This window comes from Salvelinus namaycush, chromosome 10, assembly GCF_016432855.1.
Source record: "Salvelinus namaycush isolate Seneca chromosome 10, SaNama_1.0, whole genome shotgun sequence".
NCBI classification, from domain to species: domain Eukaryota; kingdom Metazoa; phylum Chordata; class Actinopteri; order Salmoniformes; family Salmonidae; genus Salvelinus; species Salvelinus namaycush.
The window spans coordinates 33,433,077-33,458,194 of NC_052316.1; the positions used below are offsets into that span (position 1 = coordinate 33,433,077).

At 44.0% G+C, this 25,118-nt stretch overlaps 1 protein-coding gene across 1 annotated transcript; it reads right to left on the bottom strand.

The window, feature by feature from the left end:
* Positions 1-16,902: 16,902 nt before the first annotated feature.
* glulb (glutamate-ammonia ligase (glutamine synthase) b) lies at positions 16,903-20,768 on the bottom strand. The gene is made up of 7 exons (XM_039002762.1): positions 20,640-20,768; positions 19,753-19,929; positions 19,321-19,482; positions 18,968-19,114; positions 18,585-18,712; positions 18,183-18,382; positions 16,903-17,786 (listed from the first exon to the last, which is right to left on the bottom strand). Exons 2-7 carry the CDS (start codon positions 19,916-19,918, stop codon positions 17,468-17,470), a joined length of 1,122 nt encoding a protein of 373 aa, XP_038858690.1. The 5' UTR covers positions 19,919-19,929; positions 20,640-20,768; the 3' UTR covers positions 16,903-17,467.
* Between the last annotated feature and the right edge of the window lie 4,350 nt (positions 20,769-25,118).

Genomic DNA, 25,118 nt, shown 5'->3' on the forward strand with positions numbered 1-25,118 from the left:
AGGAGGTAGGTTATATGTTAGAGGAGAGGGATTCAGGCTATATGTTAGAGGAGAGGGATGCAGGCTATATGTTAGAGGAGGGTGATGCAGGCTATATGTTAGAGGAGGCAGAGTATATGATAGAGGAGGGGGATGCAGAACATACATTAGAGAAAGAGGAAGCAGGCCATATGTTAGAGGAGGAGGATGCAGACTATATGTTAGAGGAGGAGGATGCAGGCTATATGTTAGAGGAGGCAGGCTTTATGTTAGAGGAGGAGGATGCATGCTATATGTTAGAGGAGGATGTTGCAGGCTATATGTTAGAGGAGGAGGATGCAGGCTATGTGTTAGAGGAGGAGGATGCATGCTATACGTTAAAGGAGGAGGATGCATGCTATATGTTAGAGGAGGATGTTGCAGGCTATGTGTTAGAGGAGGGAGGATGCAGGCTATGTGTTAGAGGATGATGATGCATGCTATATGTTAGAGGAGGAGGATGCAGGCTATACATGAGAGGAGGATGTTGCAGGCTATATGTTAGAGGAGGAGGATGCAGGCTATACGTTGGAGGAGGAGGATGCAGGCTATATGTTAGAGGAGGGGGATGCAGGCTAATGTTAGAGGAGGCATGCTATATGTTAGAGGATGAGGATGCAGGCTATCTGTTAGAGGAGGAGGATGCAGGCTACTTTTTAGAGGAGGTAGGTAATATGTTAGAGGAGAGGGATGCAGGTTCTTTGTTAGAGGAGGCAGAGTATATGATAGAGGAGGGGGATGCAGGCTATACGTTTTAGGAGGGGGATGCAGGCTATATGTTAGAGGATGGGGATGCATATTATATGTTCAAGGAGGAGGATGCAGGCTTTATGTTAGAGAAGGAGGATGCAGGCTATACGTTAGAGTAGGGGGATGCAGACTATACGTTAGAGGAGGGGGATGCAGGCTATATGTTAGAAGAAGGGGATGCAGGCTTTACGTTAGAGGATTGGGATGCAGGCTATATGTTAGAGGAAGGGGATGCAGGCTATATGTTAGAGGAGGCAGGCTATATGTTAGAGGACGAGGATGCAGGCTATACGTTAGAGGAGGGAGATGCAGGCTATATGTTAGAGGAGGCAGGCTATATGTTAGATGAGGAGGATTTATGCAACACGTTAGAGGAGGTGGATGCAGGCTATATGTTAGAGGAGGCAGGCTTTATGTTAGAGGAGGAGGATGCAGGCTATATGTTAGAGGATGAGGATGCAGAATATCTGTTAGAGGAGGGGGATGCAGGCTACTTGTTAGAGGAGGAGGATGCAGGCTATATGTTAGAGGATGAGGATGCAGGCTATCTGTTAGAGGAGGGGGATGCAGGCTACTTGTTAGAGGAGGAGGATGCAGGCTATATGTTAGAGGAGGGGGATGCAGGCTACTTGTTTGTGGAGGAGGATGCAGGCTATATGTTAGAGGAGGAGGATGCAGGCTATATGTTAGAGGAGGAGGATGCAGGCTACATATTAGAGGAGGTAGGTTATATGTTAGAGGAGATTGATGAAGGCTATATGTTAGAGGAGGGGGATGCAGGCTATATGTTAGAGGAGGAAGGCTATATGTTAGAGAAGGGGGATGCAGGCTATACGTTTTAGGATGCAGGCTTTGTGTTGGAGGAGGGGGATGCAGGCTATACGTTAGAGGAGGGGAATGCAGGCTATATGTTAGAGGAGGAGGAGGCAGGCTATATGTTAGAGGAGGGGAATGCAGGCTATATGTTAGAGGAGGAGGATGCAGGCTATATGTTAGAGGAGGAGGAGGCAGGCTATATGTTAGAGGAGGGAGGCTATACGTTAGAGGAGGAGGATGCAGGCTAATGTTAGAGGAGGCAGGCTATATGTTAGAGGAGGGGGATGCAGGCTATATGTTAGAGGAGGAGGAGGCAGGCTATACGTTAGAGGAGGGAGGCTATACGTTAGAGGAGGAGGATGCAGGCTAATGTTAGAGGAGGCAGGCTATATGTTAGAGGAGGAGGATGCAGGCAATATGTTCGAGGATGAGGATGCAGGCTACTTGTTAGAGGAGGTAGGTTATATGTTAGAGGAGAGGGATGCAGGCTATATGTTAGAGGAGGGGGATGCAGGCTATATGTTAGAGGAGGCAGAGTATATGTTAGAGGAGGAGGATGCAGACTATACGTTAGAGGAGGAGGATGCAGGCTACATGTTAGAGGAGGGGGATGCAGGCTATACGTTAGAGGAGGGGGATGCATGCTTTTTGTTCGAGGAGGATGTTGCAGGCTATACGTTAGAGGAGGAGGATGCAGGCTATGTGTTAGAGGAGGAGGATGCATGCTATACGTTATAGGAGGAGGATGCATGCTATATGTTAGAGGAGGATGTTGCAGGCTATATGTTAGAGGAGGGAGGATGCAGGCTATGTGTTAGAGGAGGAGTATGCAGGCTATATGTTAGAGGAGGGGGATGCAGGCTAATGTTAGAGGAGGCAGGCTATATATTAGAGGAGGAGGATGCAGGCAATATGTTTGAGGATGAGGATGCAGGCTATCTGTTAGAGGAGGATGCAGGCTACTTGTTAGAGGAGGTAGGTTATATGTTAGAGGAGAGGGATTCAGGCTATATGTTACAGGAGTGGGATGCAGGCTATATGTTAGAGGAGGGTGATGCAGGCTATATGTTAGAGTAGGCAGAGTATATGATAGAGGAGGGGGATGCAGAACATACATTAGAGAAAGAGGATGCAGGCCATATGTTAGAGGAGGAGGATGCAGACTATACGTTAGAGGAGGAGGATGCATGCTATATGTTAGAGGAGGATGTTGCAGGCTATATGTTAGAGGAGGAGGATGCATGCTATACGTTAAAGGAGGAGGATGCATGCTATATGTTAGAGGAGGATGTTGCAGGCTATATGTTAGAGGAGGAGGATGAGGGCTATACATGAGAGGAAGAGGACTCATGATACACGTTAGAGGAGGAGGATGCATGCTATATGTTAGAGGAGGATGTTGCAGGCTATATGTTAGAGGAGGAGGATGCATGCTATACGTTAAAGGAGGAGGATGCATGCTATATGTCAGAGGAGGATGTTGCAGGTTATATGTTAGAGGAGGAGGATGCAGGCTATACGTTGGAGGAGGAGGATGCAGGCTATATGTTAGAGGATGAGGATGCAGGCTATCTGTTAGAGGAGGAGGATGCAGGCTATCTGTTAGAGGAGGGAGATGCAGGCTATATGTTAGAGGATTCATGCTATATGTTAGAGGATGAGGATGCAGGCTATCTGTTAGAGGAGGAGGATGCAGGCTATCTGTTAGAGGAGGGGGATGCAGGCTAATGTTAGAGGAGGCATGCTATATGTTAGAGGATGAGGATGCAGGCTATATGTTAGAGGAGGAGGATGCAGGCTACTTGTTAGAGGAGGTAGGTAATATTTTAGAGGAGAGGGATGCAGGTTCTTTGTTAGAGGAGGCAGAGTATATGATAGAGGAGGGGGATGCAGGCTTTATGTTAGAGGAGGAGGATGCAGGCTATACGTTAGAGTAGGGGGATGCAGACTATACGTTAGAGGAGGGGGATGCAGACTATACGTTAGAGGGGGATGCAGGCTATATGATAGAGGAGGGGGATGCAGGCTTTATGTTAGAGGAGGAGGATGCAGGCTATACGTTAGAGTAGGGGGATGCAGACTATACGTTAGAGGAGGGGGATGCAGACTATACGTTAGAGGAGGGGGATGCAGGCTATATGTTAGAAGAAGGGGATGCAGGCTTTACGTTAGAGGATTGGGATGCAGGCTATATGTTAGAGGAAGGGGATGCAGGCTATATGTTAGAGGAGGCAGGCTATATGTTAGAGGAGGAGGATGCAGGCTATACGTTAGAGGAGGGAGATGCAGGCTATATGTTAGAGGAGGCAGGCTATATGTTAGATGAGGAGGATTTATGCTACACGTTAGAGGAGGTGGATGCAGGCTATATGTTAGAGGAGGCAGGCTTTATGTTAGAGGAGGAGGATGCAGGCTATATGTTAGAGGATGAGGATGCAGAATATCTGTTAGAGGAGGAGGATGCAGGCTATATGTTAGAGGAGGAGGATGCAGGCTATATGTTAGAGGAGTAGGATGCAGGCTACTTGTTAGAGGAGGTAGGTTATATGTTAGAGGAGAGGGATGCAGGCAAAATGTTAGAGGAGGGGGATGCAGGATAATAGTTAGAGCAGGCAGAGTATATGATAGAGGAGGGGGGTGCAGGCTATACGTTTTAGGAGGGGGATGCAGAATATACATTAGAGAAAGAGGATGCAGGCCATATGTTAGAGGATGGGGATGCAGGCTAATGTTAGAGGAGGAGGATGCAGGCTTTATGTTAGAGGAGGGAGGATACAGGCAATGTGGTAGAGGATTCATGCTATATGTTAGAGGATGAGGATGCAGGCTATCTGTTAGAGGAGGAGGATGCAGGCTATCTGTTAGAGGAGGGGGATGCAGGCTAATGTTAGAGGAGGCATGCTATATGTTAGAGGATGAGGATGCAGGCTATATGTTAGAGGAGGAGGATGCAGGCTACTTGTTAGAGGAGTAGGTAATATTTTAGAGGAGAGGGATGCAGGTTCTTTGTTAGAGGAGGCAGAGTATATGATAGAGGAGGGGGATGCAGGCTTTATGTTAGAGGAGGAGGATGCAGGCTATACGTTAGAGTAGGGGGATGCAGACTATACGTTAGAGGAGGGGGATGCAGACTATACGTTAGAGGGGGATGCAGGCTATATGATAGAGGAGGGGGATGCAGGCTTTATGTTAGAGGAGGAGGATGCAGGCTATACGTTAGAGTAGGGGGATGCAGACTATACGTTAGAGGAGGGGGATGCAGACTATACGTTAGAGGAGGGGGATGCAGGCTATATGTTAGAAGAAGGGGATGCAGGCTTTACGTTAGAGGATTGGGATGCAGGCTATATGTTAGAGGAAGGGGATGCAGGCTATATGTTAGAGGAGGCAGGCTATATGTTAGAGGAGGAGGATGCAGGCTATACGTTAGAGGAGGGAGATGCAGGCTATATGTTAGAGGAGGCAGGCTATATGTTAGATGAGGAGGATTTATGCTACACGTTAGAGGAGGTGGATGCAGGCTATATGTTAGAGGAGGCAGGCTTTATGTTAGAGGAGGAGGATGCAGGCTATATGTTAGAGGATGAGGATGCAGAATATCTGTTAGAGGAGGAGGATGCAGGCTATATGTTAGAGGAGGAGGATGCAGGCTATATGTTAGAGGAGTAGGATGCAGGCTACTTGTTAGAGGAGGTAGGTTATATGTTAGAGGAGAGGGATGCAGGCAAAATGTTAGAGGAGGGGGATGCAGGATAATAGTTAGAGCAGGCAGAGTATATGATAGAGGAGGGGGGTGCAGGCTATACGTTTTAGGAGGGGGATGCAGAATATACATTAGAGAAAGAGGATGCAGGCCATATGTTAGAGGATGGGGATGCAGGCTAATGTTAGAGGAGGAGGATGCAGGCTTTATGTTAGAGGAGGGAGGATACAGGCAATGTGGTAGAGGAGGGAGGATGCAGGCTATACGTTAGAGGAGGAGGATGCAGGCTTTATGTTAGAGGAGGGAGGATACAGGCAATGTGGTAGAGGAGGGAGGATGCAGGCTATACGTTAGAGGAGGAGGATGCAGGCTATATGTTAGAGGAGGGAGGATACAGGCAATGTGGTAGAGGAGGGGGATGCAGGCTAATGTTAGAGGAGGCAGGCTATCTGTTAGAGGATGAGGATGCAGGCTATCTGTTAGAGGAGGGGGATGCAGGCTACTTGTTAGAGGAGGAGGATGCAGGCTACATATTAGAGGAGGTAGGTTATATGTTAGAGGAGATTGATGAAGGCTATATGTTAGAGGAGGGGGATGCAGGCTATATGTTAGAGGAGGAAGGCTACAGTGGGGCAAAAAAGTATTTAGTCAGTCACCAATTGTGCAAGTTCTCCCACTTAAAAGGATGAGAGAGGCCTGTAATTTTCATCATAGGTACACTTCAACTATGACAGACAAAACGAGAAAAAAAAATCCAGAAAATCACATTGTAGGATTTTTAATGAATTTATTTGCAAATTATGGTGGAAAATAAGTATTTGGTCACCTACAAACAAGCAAGATTTCTGGCTCTCACAGACCTGTAACTTCTTCTTTAAGAGGCTCCTCTGTCCTCCACTCGTTACCTGTATTAATGGCACCTGTTTGAACTTGTTATCAGTATAAAAGACACCTGTCCACAACCTCAAACAGTCACACTCCAAACTCCACTATGGCCAAGACCAAAGAGCTGTCAAAGGACACCAGAAACAAAATTGTAGACCTGCACCAGGCTGGGAAGACTGCATCTGCAATAGGTAAGCAGCTTGGTTTGAAGAAATCAACTGTGGGAGCAATTATTAGGAAATGGAAGACATACAAGACCACTGATAATCTCCCTCGATCTGGGACTCCACGCAAGATCTCACCCCGTGGGGTCAAAATGATCACAAGAACGGTGAGCAAAAATCCCAGAACCACACGGGGGGACCTAGTGAATGACCTGCAGAGAGCTGGGACCAAAGTAACAAAGCCTACCATCAGTAACACACTACGCCGCCAGGGACTCAAATCCTGCAGTGCCAGACGTGTCCCCCTGCTTAAGCCAGTACATGTCCAGGCCCGTCTGAAGTTTGCTAGAGAGCATTTGGATGATCCAGAAGAAGATTGGGAGAATGTCATATGGTCAGATGAAACCAAAATAGAACGTTTTGGTAAAAACTCAACTCGTCGTGTTTGGAGGACAAAGAATGCTGAGTTGCATCCAAAGAACACCATACCTACTGTGAAGCATGGGGGTGGAAACATCATGCTTTGGGGCTGTTTTTCTGCAAAGGGACCAGGACGACTGATCCGTGTAAAGGAAAGAATGAATGGGGCCATGTATCGTGAGATTTTGAGTGAAAACCTCCTTCCATCAGCAAGGGCATTGAAGATGAAACGTGGCTGGGTCTTTCAGCATGACAATGATCCCAAACACACCGCCCGGGCAACGAAGGAGTGGCTTCGTAAGAAGCATTTCAAGGTCCTGGAGTGGCCTAGCCAGTCTCCAGATCTCAACCCCATAGAAAATCTTTGGAGGGAGTTGAAAGTCCGTGTTGCCCAGCAACAGCCCCAAAACATCACTGCTCTAGAGGAGATCTGCATAGAGGAATGGGCCAAAATACCAGCAACAGTGTGTGAAAACCTTGTGAAGACTTAGAGAAAACATTTGACCTCTGTCATTGCCAACAAAGGGTATATAACAAAGTATTGAGAAACTTTTGTTATTGACCAAATACTTATTTTCCACCATAATTTGCAAATAAATTCATTAAAAATCCTACAATGTGATTTTCTGCATTTTTTTTCTTCTCATTTTGTCTGTCATAGTTGAAGTGTACCTATAATGAAAATTACAGGCCTCTCTCATCTTTTTAAAAGGGAGAACTTGCACAATTGGTGGCTGACTAAATACTTTTTTGCCCCACTGTATATGTTAGAGAAGGGGGATGCAGGCTATACGTTTTAGGAGGCAGGCTTTGTGTTGGAGGAGGGGGATGCAGGCTAAATGTTAGAGGAGGGGGATGCAGGCTATATGTTAGAGGAGGAGGAGGCAGGCTATATGTTAGAGGAGGCAGGCTTTGTGTTGGAGGAGGGGGATGCAGGCTAAATGTTAGAGGAGGAGGAGGCAGGCTATATGTTAGAGGAGGGGGATGCAGGCTATATGTTAGAGGAGGGGAATGCAGGCTATATGTTAGAGGAGGAGGAGGCAGGCTATATGTTAGAGGAGGCAGGCTTTGTGTTGGAGGAGGGGGATGCAGGCTAAATGTTAGAGGAGGAGGAGGCAGGCTATATGTTAGAGGAGGAGGATGCAGGCTACTTGTTAGAGGAGGTAGGTTATATGTTAGAGGAGAGGGATGCAGGCTATATGTTAGAGGAGGGGGATGCAGGCTATATGTTAGAGGAGGCAGGCTATATGTTAGAGGAGGGGGATGCAGGCTATATGTTAGAGAAGGAGGATGCAGGCTACTTGTTAGAGGAGGTAGGTTATATGTTAGAGGAGAGGGATGCAGGCTATATGTTAGAGGAGGGGGATGCAGGCTATATGTTAGAGGAGGCAGAGTATATGTTAGAGGAGGAGGATGCAGACTATACGTTAGAGGAGGAGGATGCAGGCTATATGTTAGAGGAGGGGGATGCAGGCTAATGTTAGAGGAGGCAGGCTATATGTTAGAGGATGAGGATGCATGCTTTTTGTTAGAGGAGGATGTTGCAGGCTATATGTTAGAGGAGGAGGATGCATGCTATACATTAGAGAAAGATGTTGAGGCTATATGTTAGAAGAGGGGGGATGCAGGCTATGTGTTAGAGGAGGAGGATGCATGCTATACGTTATAGGAGGATGTTGCAGGCTATATGTTAGAGGAGGGAGGATGCAGGCTATGTGTTAGAGGAGGAGGATGCAGGCTATATGTTAGAGGAGGGGGATGCAGGCTAATGTTAGAGGAGGCAGGCTATATGTTAGAGGATGAGGATGCATGCTATATGTTAAAGGACGAGGATGCAGGCTATACATTAGAGGAGGAGGATGCATGATACACGTTAGAGGAGGATGATGCATGCTATATGTCAGAGGAGGATGTTGCAGGCTATATGTTAGAGGAGGAGGATGCAGGCTATAGGTTGGAGGAGGAGGATGCAGGCTACTTGTTAGAGGAGGTAGGTAATATGTTAGAGGATAGGGATGCAGGCTACTTGTTAGAGGAAGCAGGCTATATGTTAGAGGAGGAGGATGCAGGCTACTTGTTAGAGGAGGTAGGTAATATGTTAGAGGATAGGGATGCAGGCTATATGTTAGAGGAGAGGGATGCAGGCTATATGTTAGAGGAGGCAGAGTATATATTAGAGGAGGGGGATGCAGGCTATACATTTTAGGAGGGGGATGCAGGCTAATGTTAGAGGATAGGGATGCAGGCTATATGTTAGAGGAGAGGGATGCAGGTTCTTTGTTAGAGGAGGCAGAGTATATGATAGAGGAGGCGGATTCAGGCTATACGTTTTAGGAGGTGGATGCAGGCTATATGTTAGAGGATGGGGATGCATATTATCTGTTCGAGGAGGAGGATGCAGGCTTTATGTTAGAGGAGGAGGATGCAGGCTATACGTTAGAGTAGGGGGATGCAGGCTATACGTTAGAGGAGGGGGATGCAGTCTATATGTTAGAAGAAGGGGATGCAGGCTTTACGTTAGAGGTGTCATGTCTTTGGCTATGCCAGATTAATTGCTATGACATACTATTCTATAAAATAATTTCGCCGTAATTAATATTACCTGATTGAACTAATCATGTAAATGTAATTAACTAGAGAGGGACACCACGAAATAATATTTATAGAGCTGTTATCTTCCGAATAAACTCTTAAAGATTTAGTAATATTTTACGTCAATAGCAGTCAACATCAATCGTCATCTTACTTCAGTCTCATCTGAAAGTTGTAAATTATTGTTTATCTGCAAGAATCCTGGCTAACAAGTTGAATCAGCAATACAAAATTGGGTTTAATTATTTATTTACTAAATACCTAACTAATCACACAGAATCACACATACACAATTAAATCATAACTTGATTACAAATTGCCGTCATAAAGGAAAACGTCCCTAGCGGGCGGAATAGATATGGCAGCTTGTTACACAAAGGGAAGGGGCTGAGTTTTAGTGAAAGAGCGGGAGACTGAGACAGAGGCGAAGCTGTGCTATCGTAAATACAGTATCTTATGCATTCTAAATTACCGCCCATTTGGAAAAGGAAAATGCAATAAATATTTACTCTGAGCTGCGCTTCAGTAGGTTGGTGGTAGATGGAAGACCGTATCGCCAACCCGAGTCCTCTGTCCTTTGAAGAATGTCTCTGGTGGTCACTGGATATGTGGTAGTAACGTCGTTGTGTAGTAGACGGGATACTCTGACTGTCCTTCCTAACCTGCGTTTGTAGCAGCTGTTGCTAACTCAACGGCTAGGAGGTATCACTTCTGTAGTGAATACGAGTTCAAAGTTCATACCATTTACAACCAAAGTCCATGCTGATGTTGGCTTAGTTCTGTAGTTATTATCTGAACCATTCTGACATCGGATCGTCATCCTAATGTACCCGGAACAGAAGGTTATAATTTTGTCAATGGCTTTATATAGTGGAGGGAGAGGGGTGTGTCTGAAAAGTTTATAACCCATGTCTCTTCACAGGGGCGGGCCCCTGGTTGAGCAGAAGCCCAAACTTATGAAAACCCAAATCTCTCATTTGGAAGCTAAAATTACATTTCATCTCTTCACAAATAATTTCATATTCAAACATTTGAATTAAACAACAATTCCATGTGAATCCGATACCGCTGATGTTTAGACTTTCCACAGTAGAGTTTATGTCATTCTATCATTGATGAGAATGTGTCAGAGGGCAACCGAACTGACATAATATACCTTAAGTACCACCGCATATGTTCAGTTGGTCGGATTACCAGAATATAGTTAATTTCCCCCCAACTTCTGATGTTCCCAGAATCTCTATGTTAAACAAGGGGTTTCCTTATGTCACATCAGTAGGGAAGAGGAACGGGGGAGGGGGGAAAGAGGTATTTATGACTGTCATAAACCTACCCCCAGGCCAACGTCATGACAGAGGATAGGGATGCAGGCTATATGTTAGAGGAAGGGGATGCAGGCTATATGTTAGAGGAGGCAGGCTATATGTTAGAGGAGGAGGATGCAGGCTATACATTAGAGGAGGGAGATGCAGGCTATATGTTAGAGGAGGCAGGCTATATGTTAGATGAGGAGGATTTATGCTACACGTTAGAGGAGGTGGATGCAGGCAATATGTTAGAGGAGGTAGGCTTTATGTTAGAGGAGGAGGATGCAGGTTATATGTTAGAGGAGGAGGATGCAGGCTATATGTTAGAGGAGTAGGATGCAGGCTACTTGTTAGAGGAGGTAGGTTATATGTTAGAGGAGAGGGATGCAGGCTATATGTTAGAGGAGGGGGATGCAGGATAAATGTTAGAGCAGGCAGAGTATATGATAGAGGAGGGGGATGCAGGCTATACGTTTTAGGAGGGGGATGCAGAATATATGTTAGAGGAGGAGGATGCAGGCTTTATGTTAGAGGAGGGAGGATGCAGGCTATGTGTTAGAGGGAGGATGCAGGCTATATGTTAGTGGAGGAGGATGCGTGCTATCTGTTAGAGGAGGATGCAGGCTACTTGTTAGAGGAGGGAGGATATATGTTAGAGGAGGGGGATGCAGGCTAATGTTAGAGGAGGCAGGCTATCTGTTAGAGGATGAGGATGCAGGCTATCTGTTAGAGGAGGAGGATGCAGGCTATCTGTTAGAGGAGGATGCAGGCTACTTGTTAGAGGAGGGAGGATATATGTTAGAGGAGGGGGATGCAGGCTATATTTTTTAGGAAGGGGATGCAGGCTATATGTTAGAAGATAGGGATGCAGGCTATATGTTAGAGGAGGAGGATGCAGGCTTTATGTTAGAGGGAGGATGCAGGCCATGTGTTAAAGAAGGAAGATGCAGGCTATACGTTAGAGGAGGGGGATGCAGGCTTTATGTTAGAGGAGATAGAATGCGGGCTTTATGTTAGAGGAGGGAGGATGCAGGCTATATGTTAGAGGAGATAGAATGCAGGCTTTATGTTAGAGGAGGGAGGATGCAGGCTATATGTTAGAGGAGGAGGATGCAGGCTATACGTTAGAGTAGGGGGATGCAGGCTGTATGTTAGAGGAAGGGGATGCAGGCTATATGTTAGAGGAGGCAGACTATATATGTTAGATGAGGAGGATGTATGCTACACGTTAGAGGAGGTGGATGCAGGCTATATGTTAGAGGAGGCAGGCTTTATGTTAGAGGAGAAGGATGCAGGCTATATGTTAGAGGAGGGATATTCAGGATATATATTAGAGGAGGCTGGCTATATGTTAGAGGAGGAGGATGCAGGCTATATGTTTGAGGATGGGGATGCAGGCTATATGTTAGAGGAGGCTGGCTATATGTTAGAGGAAGGGGATGCAGGCTATATGTTAGGGGAGGGGGATGCAGGCTATACGTTAGAGGAGGCAGGCTATACGTTAGAGGAAGAGGATACATGCTATACGTTAGATGACGAGGATGCAGGCTAAACGTTAGAGGAGGGGGATGCAGGCTATATGTTAGAGGAGGCAGGCTTTGTGTTAGAGGAGGGGGATGCAGGCTATATGTTAGAGAAGGGGGATGCAGGCTACATGTTAGAGGAGGGGGATGCAGGCTATATGTTAGAGGAGGCAGGCTTTGTGTTAGAGGAGGGGGATGCAGACTATATGTTAGAGGAGGCAGGCTTTGTGTTAGAGGAGGGGGATGCAGGCTATGTGTTAGAGGAGGAGGCAGGCTATATGTTAGAGGAGGGGAATGCAGGCTATATGTAAGAGGAGGGGGATGCAGGCTATATGTTAGAGGAGGAGGAGGCAGGCTATATGTTAGAGGAGGGGGATGCAGGCTATATGTTAGAAGAGGAGGAGGCAGGCTATATGTTAGAGGAGGAGGATGCAGGCTATACGTTAGAGGAGGGGGATGCAGGCTATATATTAGAGTTGGCAGGCTATATGTTAGAGGAGTGGGTTGCAGGCTATATGATAGAGGACGGGGATGCAGGCTATATGTTAGAGGAGGGGGATGCTTGCTGTATGTTCAAGGAGGGGGATGCAGACTATACGTTAGAGGAGGAGGATTCAGGCCATATGTTAGAGGAGGAGGATGCAGGCTAATGTTAGAGGAGGCAAGCTATATGTTAGAGGAGGTTGATGCAGGCTATATGTTAGAGGAAGAGGATGCAGGCTATAGTCTTTCAACATTTGTGTGTTGAAAATGCCCAACCACTTGTAAAATCTATTTTTCATGCACTTCAAACAGACATACCCCACCGGTTTACATTTTAGTCATTTAGCAGACTCTCTTATCCAGAGCGAATTACATGAACAATTAGGGTTAAGTGCCTTGCTCAAGGTGAAGAAGTGACTCCGGGATTTTGGCCTAGGCAGAGTTGCAAAGAAAAAGCCATATCTCTGTCCAGTGTCTGTGTTCTTTTGTCCATCTTAATCTTTTCTTTTTATTGGCCAGTCTGAGATATGGCTTTTTCTTGCAACTCTGCCTAGAAGGTCAGCATACCGGAGTCGCCTCTTCACTGTTGACGTTGAGACTGTTTTTTTGCGGGTACTATTTAATGAAGCTGCCAGTTGAGGACTTGTGAGGCGTCTGTTTCTCAAACTAGACACTCTAATGTACTTGTCCTATTGCTCAGTTGTGCACCGGGGCCTCCCACTCCTCTTTCTATTCTGGTTAGAGACAGTTTGCGCTGTTCTGTGAATGGAGAAGTACACAGCGTTGTACGAGATCTTCAGTTTCTTGGCAATTTCTCGCATGCAATAGCCTTCATTTCTCAGAACAATAAAAGACTGACGAATTTCGGAAGAATGGTATTTGTTTCTGGCCATTTTGAGCCTGTAATCGAACCCACAAATGTTGAAGCTCCAGTTTAATTGCTTCTTTAATCAGCACAAATGTTTTCAGCTATGCTAACATAATTGCAAAAGTGTTTTATAATGATCAATTAGCCTTATAAAATGATAAACTTGGATTAGCTACACAACATGCCGGAACACAGGAGTGATGGTTGCTGATAATGGGCCTCTGTACACCTGTGTAGATATTCATTTACAACATTAACAATGTCTACACTGTATTTCCGCTAAATTTTATGTTATTTTAATGGACAAAAATGTGATTTTCTTTCAAAAACAAGGACATTTCTAAGTGACCCCAAACTTTTAAACGGTAGTGAACGTGGATAACTTCTCGATGATGTCATCATCCCAGCTGTAGTGGACAACACCAAAGGAGGGGGAGAGCGTGAGAGTTGTTGACCTGTTCAAACAAACAAGTTGGGAAGAACTTGGAACAAACAACCATGATAAAAAGATCCCTTTCAGTAAGAAACAGTCCCACAAGTCTCGACGTTCCACTCCTCTGCTGGAGACAGAACAAAGGAGTACACAGCTGTAAACTACTGCAGCTCAGGTCAGTAAGAGAATACACACTTCCAAAAACTTGACTTTTTCATGAACAAGACTGTCAAAGAAGAGCAAGCTGTCTCCAAATGGCACCACATTCCCTACATGGGCCTCGTTAATAGAGGCAGTCCAATTCTGGTCTTTTCCCCAATTATTCTCAAAATATCAATAAGTGGAAAGATATCAGAATTGGGTTGCCAGTGTAAACCTAGCCATAGTGCACTACTTTTGACCAGGGCTCTGGTCAAAAGTAGTGCACTATGGCTGCACTATGAATGGTATAGGGTGCCATTTAGGACTGGCCCTCTGTAACAATTTCCATGGTTCACTACAGGTTGATAGGAAAACATCTGACGTTATGATATCAGAATATAGAGGTTAACATTTTCACTGTCCCATAGCCTATTTACAGTAGTGGAATGTTTGATTTCATAACAACTGCATAAAGACGTCTCGTCTCGGTCATGCGCTGTACCAGACCTGAGGACATGAGGGGGAGGGTAAATATGAATACACTATTTTATATAAAATCCTACTAATTTCACACGTGACCCCTACATAACCCCACTCTTTCTCTTTGTGTGTGTGAAGATTGAAAGTAACTGTTTTCACCCCTACCATGTCTTTAGTGATGTCATATTTCTGTATACCAATATCTACAGGGTTTCCAGAGATATTGGCACAGCGGTCTAAAGCACTGCATCTCAGTGCAAGAGGCATCACTACAGTCCTTGGTTCGATTCCAGGCTGTATCACATCCGTCCGTGATTGGGAGTCCCATAGGGCGGCACACAATTGGCCCAGCGTCGTCCGGGTTTGGCCGTCATTGTAAATAAGAATTTGTTCTTAACTGACTTGCCTAGTTAAATAAAGGTTACATTAAAAAAAAAATGTGTATCCACTGATTTGGTTTTGCTCCAGTTACAGTGGTGACCATTAGGAGAAAACTTGTGACAGTAATAAGACAACAGATGTTATATATAGGAAAGACACCAAGAGACAACAAAAATACTATTTACACACTATTCATATTCTTATATAGTTTAGTTAAATTAGAGAGGCTCTGTGGTACAATATGTTTTTTTTGTATCTGTTTTTAAAGCTAAACTTGCTTTTTGCCTGAGTAACCTCTGGTGGCAGAGCATTCCACGATGGCTCTACACATAACTGTGCGATGCATTACATCTGTTTTTGGTGTGGCACAGTGAACACTTGAACCTGGCAAAATATCTTTAAATTGGAACAAAGTGACAGGCAGTTTGAAAGATGTTTTCCCCGTGGCTAGTTTCCAGGTTTCCTTGCAGCCTTTTGGGTGGTACAGGAACAGGCACACCTCTCTTTACTTTGGGCCTGCAGTATGCAGAAGTAGGTTAAAGGTACCAAAACAGACCTGCTTCCCTCGCCTGCCAAGTGTCTCAATCTCACCGTCAGAACAGAACGTGACTCAGAGACACATGGTAGTTCAAATACTGGTACGTCTCTGGTGTCAATTATACAAAAACATGTCAGTCAAGATTCTCGCTCACATTCTGAGTTCGAACAGGAGCAGTGTTTCCTTTTTCTTCCACCTGTGATGTGGGTAACACACCTGCCCCTCTATCCTAATGGTGTTGTATTTGCCTGTATTTGTACCAGGGTTCAAATTAGTCTCATGGGAATAAGGATTTCCATAACAGGGAATTGGACTTTGGAAGCTCTCTCATTAAATGTGCTGTGTCCTGTCCTCAACAAGTAAACACTAGCCTTCTTGGCACAATGTACACTTACAAGAACATTCAAACGTATGACATCACCTTCGCTGATAAAGAAATTAAGATAAGGATCACCAAGAGCACTCCATGAAAGTTAAAGTATACTAAGAACTGGTAGCACAAGTTCGTGCCAAAGCTTCACTAGAGAAAAAAAGAAAGAAATGTGTGGTCAGGGTCAGTGCAGTTCATTTGCAATGTGCAGTTAGGCAGCACTGATAATGCTGACAAGGCAGAATAACTCTGACAAAACAATGTCTAAACTGCAGAAAGGTGACTACCAAGTGCCCATTGTCTTCAGTCACAATCAGATACCGTCTCCTCCACTGATTCTTAACGTTTTGAAATAGAGATTATGTAAACGTTGACTTAAATAGGCATCAATTTAAGCAAGTATGTTCTTTGCCATCATAAGTATTCATCAATCATCTCATTTGTACTTTTGTCATTTAGCACTCTTATCCAGAGAGACTTCCAGGAGCAGTTAGGGTTAAATGCCTTGCTCAAGGGCACATTGACAGCTGTTTCACCTAGTCCACTCAAGGATTTGAACCAGGGACCTTTGGGTTACTTACTGGCCCAATGCACTTAACCGCTAGGCTACCTACTGCCCAGACATCTCTAGTTAAAAGGGACTTGAAATAAATTGCTCGCTGACATTTCCTACAGTAAGTCATTACACTAAGTTCATTCAGTCTCTTAAAACTAGGGAACAGTCAAGCGGTCCAAAGACCCACCTGAATGGACAAGAAATAAATTACTCTTTCACCACATTGAGCCAAGGTTGTGCTCCTGATTAAAGGCTAAATTGAGAAGCACGTCACCTCAGTGTTGATCTGACAAGGTTACCTTTACAGTAAAGTCTTACAAAAGATTGCATGTAAACCAAAATTAATCTCTGCACTTTGACAACTGCTTCATGTAAAAAAATATATATTTTTAAAAAAGCTCTACAAAAATACATTTGTTTGAGCTCTACCATTTACTTTAACATGAACAAATTATATACTGTACAATTGAAGAATCAGATTTATAAAATATCTTTTAATCTTCCAAATAAGAAAATGGGTTCTTGATACAACTTCTACTAAATGGTAGACAATAGAGATCCACACATGTATAAAAACACAGATGCACCTTGGATCCTTTTGGGTTTGTGTACCACACGAGCCAGACCACACATGGCATAGTCATAAATCTACAGCATCTTGGTTAGTATATCATGTTAAACATGAGTAGCAACTTGATACACAAAACTAGACCTTTACATAGGAAACATTTCACCCTCCTCAACTGACATGTCTGGAATCATTCTTTAGCATCAATTATATGGAAATATTGGCAGTGATCAAGCTAAAAAAGGTAGGGACTACGCTTCCCTGAACACACGGCAGAATACTCATTCATCTCAAGTAAAATATATATATTTTTTAATGGCTAAAAAAGCAAGCCCTACATGGATGGTCAAGACCTGCAATTTACAAGGGGTTTCCAAAGCCACAGACAAAACAGTACTGGGAATGACACTTCATGAGGCATAGCTCAAGAGGAGAGAAGGGGGATTATTTCAGTCCAACAGAGTACCTAGTTTATTTGCTGTATTCTGTAGGCTCCTCCCCCACTTCACTGAGCAAACATGTGCGTATCATGGCCTCTGTGACTGCATATGGGTCACAGTTTGCTGACGGGCGGCGGTCCTCGAAGTAGCCCTTCTTGTCCTGACCGACTGAGCGGGGGATGCGGATGCTGGCGCCACGGTTTGCCACACCGGCTGAGAACTCATGGATGTTGGATGTTTCGTGGTGACCGGTCAACCGGCGTGCGTTGTCCAGCCCCCCTTTGGGGTCGTAGGCACAGATGTGGTAGCGGTGTCTCTTTCCCAGCTTCTCGATCGACTCCTCAATGGCCCTTTGTGGATAGGGGGGGGGGGGGGGGGGGGGGGGGGTGTTAATCCACCACTAAAGAGATTTAAGCCTAAAAACCTTATGCCGGTTTCCCAGACAGAGATTTAGCTTTTGACGAAGAGAGATCTGTATATAATGACGAGATGCTCATGTCTCCAACTTAACAATGGGAGTTGTTGTCCCAAAGGCGGGAAGGCAGATGACAAGGTTCGGTCCAAAATAAACCCATTGGGCTTATTTTGGACAGATTTTGGCGAGGGTTTCCCTCGCGTCACCTCTTCCTCTCTGCTAAGAAGCACTTTCAATGGAAAATGCCATTGAAGTCAAGCCCTAGGATTAATATGGGTCCAGGGAAAATGTCCCTTAATGCATTTCCAGCACAAACTCAATTCATGCCTACCTCAACCCACCATCTTCTCTCATCTCCTTGGTGCTGAAGTTGGTATGGCAGCCAGCACCATTCCAGTTCCCAGGGATGGGCTTGGGGTCGAATGAGGCCACTACACCAAAATCCTCACACACCCGGTGCAGGATGAACCGAGCTGCCCAGAGGTGGTCTCCCATGTTGATCCCTTCACAAGGACCCACCTGGAACTCCCACTGGAAGACACAATACAGACTGTACATGAGGCTTAGGGATGAGAGATTCTAGCTTGAAAGTTTAAAGGTTTTAGAACACTGGGCCGTTTCCCAGTCACAAATTAAGCCTAGTCCAGGACTAAAAAGGCAGGTTTAATCTGTATCTGTGGTAAAAATTGGCCCCAATAGGATTTATTTTGATATAATGTGCAGTGTTTCCTACCTGAGCTGGCATGACTTCAGCATTGGTGCCACATATCTGAACCCCGGCATAAAGACAGGCCCTGTAGTGGGCTTCTACGATGTCTCTACCGTACGCCTTGTCTGCGCCTACTCCACAGTAGTAGGGACCTGTTCAGAAACAACACATCAACAGGATTAATGCAAGTGGTTTTTTGGCATTGGTTAAAACAGTGAACAGTTAAACTCTCAAACCTAAGTACTTTAGTTGAATGTACCAATTTCAAGTCACGCTGGATAAGAGTCTGCTGAAAAACCAAGGCTATGTCCGAAATGGCAGCCCTTTCCCCTATACATCTGGTCAAACGTTGAGCCCTATATAAGGAATTGGGTGCCATTTGGGACACAGACAACTCTCAAACTGACCTTGGGGACCAGGGAAGCCGTTAGAAGGCCAACCAAAAGGATGTCCGTCTGTGCCCAGGATGGTGTATTCCTGTTCCATACCGAACCAAGGGACCTGGTTCTCTACCATCTCCATGATCTTCTTACACATCAGCCGGAGATTGGTTTCTGGTGGGAGACAAATATAGGAATACATTACACTGAGCCAATTGGGACTGGACTCAATGCTCATTTAAGGGAGGGCTGTGTTCAGTAGGCACAAAATGAAAGACATTAACTGTCAGTAGAATTCTGAACTTGTCCAATAAGAAACACTAATATGAATTTTCTTTCAAACATTTATGTCCCAAGGTCACTTTACTGCTCAGGCTTACCTGCAGGCTTGCGGTTGTATTTGAGCACTTGACACAGAACCAGTTTGTTGGGGTCTTTCCTGAAGGGGTCTCTGAACATAGCAGCAGGGATCAGATACATGTCGCTGTTAGAGCCCTCTGACTGGTACGTACTGGAACCATCAAAGTTCCACTCTGGAAGATCTGGAGAGGGGGAACTGTGAAATTAACAGAACTAAAGGGACTCAACTACTCTTTAAGTTCAGGGTAATGTAAGGACTATCATCAATCAGAATCTGATCAGTCAATGAGTATGCCATCTGTATAAAACAGAATGTATTATGGAAGTAAGCCTAAACATTTGTTAAGATCTATGAAGGTAAACATCTGATCTTATGCATCTCAATCCCGTCACATTATGGGGAAGGAGTTCCCATTGGCCATTTGTTTTTTTTAAAGGGTTGCTAAATGTACCATCAATGGTCTTGGGTTCAGAATCCAGAGTTCTGGTCTTGCAGCGGAGCCCCTCTCCAGTCCCATCTATCCAGATGTACATGGCCTGAACCTTGTCTCCCTGAGGAAGAGCCATATACTGCTGCTTCACAGCTTTACTCAAACTGGCACTCTCTGAAGTGGCCATTTTCACTGAGCCTTGAAAACAAAGAGCAATACATGCATTTGATTCTTAGAATTGAAACATTTGAGGTCTACAGTTATTATATTGTGCCTGTCCAGTGAAAATGTAATATACTCAAAACAACCAGACAATGTGTGAGCCCTAAACAGACGAGTCCATGCATATGCGCTACACCTGATGCTTCCCCTCCTCCACCATCCTGCTTCAAGACAGCTTGGTCAGCAACCAGGGATTTAATCTTAACACTAAAAACAAAAGGATTTATATGCGGATGTTTTGTAAGAGTAGCTGCCAAATAAAAATTGCACCAACGTGTTATAAATGAGATCACTATCCACATCCTGGTAATATCGAGTCAAATCCATGAAGGTTTGTAACATGCATGAAAGCATGCTGCTATGACTGAAAACCGCTGTGTGGTCATGGTTACTTACAACGTTACTAATCCCAGTTTACAATGAAGGAAATTAAAGCGCTCTGTGGTTTCTGTCGTCAGGCAAACATACGTCTAGAACACACTACCCATCAGATTAACACAATAAAAAGCGGCACACAATCATATAACTAGGAGGTCAACAACCATAGTAATAGGATTTAATAAAATACCTTATAATTAGGCTAAGAGGTGCAAATCTAAACACCAATTAGTCCAATTTGATAAACATACACAATGAAATTGTCATAGTTAGTCCTAGAATTTTGAAAATTATTCAGAAATAATTACCTTATATCAAGTAAAGAATATGATTAAAACCCTTGTACAGCCTTCAGTAAATGTCCTGTGTAATCCTAAATGGTTACCTTTCATTCGTTTACAAAAAAAAAACAGTCCGATTTATAAAAGGGAGATGGGATCCCCTTGCCTCGGATTGGCTGGAGAGAAACGTGATCCCTTCGTGCTAAAGTAATGTAGAGCTCATGGGTTGCATTCATTGGTCGGCACGAAAAATCAGCAGTTTGTTTCAATATCATGGCCACAATCCAGCCCAAATAAGTATTTGTTGAAAGGCTCAAAACAACTATTTGTTTGCTAAATTAATGCTAAATATCGTTAACTAAACCTCAAATAAGTTTGTTAATATTAGGATATAAAAAAAATATATGAAACGGGAAAAAGACAATCCATTGAATAATTTCTATAATATGGTAACTATAGGGAACGATGAATGATGACGCCCCCTGGCGGCATGAAAACAATTATTTATGAAATTAATGATTGTCCGTGCTATCCTGCTATCCGGGTTATTGGGACCTCCCTACTTCTACCCCACTGAAATTGACATTTAAAATGGTTAAGGGTTATAGTTAAGATTAGGATTACACTAGATATCACAGATACAAAGTCAAAATTGGCTATATTGTAAAAATTCATGAAAACAAACATTTGTTTTTTGGTCTTCATTTAAGATTAGGGTTAGGCTAGGTTAACAATGTGGTTAGGGTGCGGGTTAGGTTTGACATCACAGGTTGGGACGCTGAAAGGAATCAGGAGAGCAACACGTTTTTGTTCTCTGTCCCATGCGCCATCGCCTGTGAACATCAAGACTACATAGGGTTTCCACCTCTTCCGAATTCGCCAGATGAAGGCCGCCCCTATTCATTTTCAACAGGGGCACGCGGAGCAATGGGAAGGTGTGAGCGATACAAAAAGTTCAGCTCTGCTCTACATTATGCAAATTGCATGCGGCCACCGCAGCTGTTAACCATCAGGTGAGGAGCAGATGTTTGCTTGAAAATCTTCCCTTCATAAAACATAGTTCCGCCTGTCATTAGTTTTGGCCAAGCACAACCCAAAACATATGGAGGAAAGCCAATCATCGCTGTGTCTGGTTTTACAATTATATATGATTTTGCTTTGTAAGAATACAGACACAAATCATAAAGTCAATGGCACGGAGGAGGATTGCATAGGTTGTTGGCGCTGATGGTAGGTGAAGAGAGACTTGCACAACACATTTTTGTTCATGCTGCCTGCTAGCTATGAACATCAAGCAAACTAAACTTCAAAACTGCGATCAAAGCCACCAGTTGTGAATGTGTTGACTAAATTAAATTGTGAAATTTGCCCCCCAAAGGGTAAAAATCACCAGTAACACACATTATGACAGTGTACATTATACACTAAGCACGAATTTCCCATGTAATATGCTACCTGTTGGATTATGGTATTTTAACACGATTCTCATATATTATAGTTTATGGCTCTTTCATTAGACTGGTGTCATGACATTGATAATTAAAGCTCACTTTCTGTAAAATACATAGGCCTACATGGACATGAATGGGAACTTTGGGTAAAGGAAATTGTGGCTTTGACTTGCAAACATTGTTGTGCAAATATCTCTTTACCCACCATGAAATAAAATGTTATTGGTCACATACACATATTTACCTGATGTTATTGCGAGTGTAGCGGAATGCTTGTGTTCCTAGCTCCAACAGTGCAGTAGTATCTAACAATACACACACATCTAAAAGTAAAGAATAGAATTAAGAAATATATAAATATTAGAATGAGCAATGTCAGAGTGGCATTGACAAAAAACAGTAGAATAGAATACAGTATATACATAATAAATGAGTAACGCAGTATGTAAATATGATTAAAGTGACCAGTGATTCCATGTCTATGTACATAGGGCGGCAGCTTCTAAGGTGCAGGGTTGATTAACCGGGTGGTAGCCGTCTGGTAGCCAACATCTCTGCAATCCTCCTCCATGCCATTGACCTTCTGATCTTGTCTCTGTATTCTAAAATCATTCTCAAACAAACTAGGTAGAATTACAACACTCCCCACTCCAAATTATTTTCTTTTTGGACATTTTTAATGAGCATACAAATTGCCAGCTCCTTATTTTCATGTACAGTACTGTACCTAGAATACAAGGGTTGGATTTGCACTAAACAATTTGTCAGAAAAATAATGTAGATCATTTGGCTTATGGTTAGCCTCATATACATTATCTACTGGTATCATTTAAAATTGAGAACATATAGTTACTGTAGCTCATCAAGATGTGTGAGTTAAGCTATTTTCTGCTTCAGATGTACAATGACAAAGGGCACATTGATTGCACATGCCAATTAGGCCAATAATGTCCTCATACTGTATGCCATCACACTGGCATGCATTGGTGATGCATGCTATTATGATAAGCTGAGTGACAATTAAATCTGAGTGACAGAGTGACAATCAAATAAAACCGATTGGAGAGGTGACAACTGGACAAAAAGGTAATGTTCATTTGAGAAAGCAACACAGAAACATACAAATTAGAGACGAATCGACTTCACACCTTTTTATTACAGAATTGTGATCTGTGACCAATGAACATTGACACTAGTTCATCTTAAATAATGTTAAGTTAACAATTAAAAGAAGTTTAAACACTTCAATGAATCAACATTGAATGAATCAAAATGTACAAATAATCTAGCTTGTTTGTAAATGTTAGACATTTTAGTAAATTGGCTATTATTACTAAAGCATCATTTTCATACCAGAGGTGACCAACCTTGCTCCACTTGCAGAGCAAGATGGCGCTGATAGAGATGGCAGCTTCGCTTCTAGTCCTTAGGAAACTGTGCAATATTTCATTTTTTTAATGTATTATTTATTACATTGTTAGCCCAGAAAACCTTAAGTGTTTTTACATACAACCGGGAAGAACTATTGGATATCAGAGAGATGTCAACTTACCAGCACAACCAGCACAACGACCAGGAATACGACTTTCCCACAGCGGATCCTTTGTCTGCACCTCCCAGGGCATTTGAACTGATTCCAGAGGCTGACCCAAAACAACGCCACCGGAGGAGAGGGTGCCGGAGCGGTCTTCTAGTGAGGCGCAACAGCGCCTCTTCAACCTCAGGGGGCTGAAAGAATTTGGCTTGTCACTGAAAACCCTTTTACAGGTTCACAATTGAAAGCATCCTGTCGGGCTGTATCACCGCCTGGTACAGCAACTGCACCGCCCACAACGGCAAGGCTCTCCAGAGGGTGGTGCGGTCTGCACAACGCATTACCGGGGGCAAACTACTTTCCCTCTAGGACACCTACAACACCCGATGTCACAGGAAGTCAAAAAAGATCTTCAAGGACAATAACCACCCGAGCCACTGCCTGTTCACCCCGCTTCCATCCAGAAGGCGAGGTCAGTACAGGTGCATCAAAGCTGGGACAGAGAGATTGAAAAACAGCTTCTATCTCAAGGCCATCAGATTGTTAAACAGCCACCACTAGTACAGAGAGGCGCCGGCCTACCTACAGACTTGATATCACTGGCCACTTTAATAAATGGAACGGTCACTTTAATAATGCCACTTTAAGAATGTTTACATATCTCACATTACTCATCTCATATGTATATAATGTATACTGTATCCTTTACTATCTATTATTTACTATCTATTACATCTTAGCCGCTCTGTCACTGCTCATTCATATAAACTCAGCAAAAAAAAAAACGTCGCTTTTTTACAGGACCAAAGATAATTCGTAAAAATCCAAATAACTTCACAGATCTTCATTGTAAAGGGTTTAAACACTGTTTCCCATGCTTGCTTAATGAACCATAAACAATTAATGAACATGCACTTGTGGAACGGTCGTTAAGACACTAACAGCTTACAGATGGTAGGCAATTAAGGTCAGTTATGAAAACTTAGGACACTAAAGAGGACTTTCCACTGACTCTGAAAAACACCAAAAGAAAGATGCCCAGGGTCCCTGCTCATCTGTGTGAATGTGCCTTAGGCATGCTGCAAGGAGGCATTAGGACTGCAGATGTGGCCAGGGCAATACATTGCAATGTCCGTACTGTGAGAAGCCGAAGACAGCGCTACAGGACGGGCAGCTAATCGTCCTCGCAGTGGCAGTCCACATGTAACAACACCTGCACAGGATCGGTACATCCGAACATCACACCTGCGGGACAGGTAAATGATGGCAACAACAACTGCCCGAGTTACACCAGGAAAGCACAATCCCTCCATCAGTGCTCAGACTGTCCGCAATAGGCTGAGAGAGGCTGGACTGAGGGCTTGTAGGCCTGTTGTAAGGCAGGTCCTCACCAGACATCACTGGCAACAACATCGCCTATGGGCACAAACCCACCGTCGCTGGACCAGACAGGACTGGCAAAAAGTGCTCTTCACTGACGAGTCGTGGTTTTGTCTCACCAGGGGTGATGGTCGGATTCGC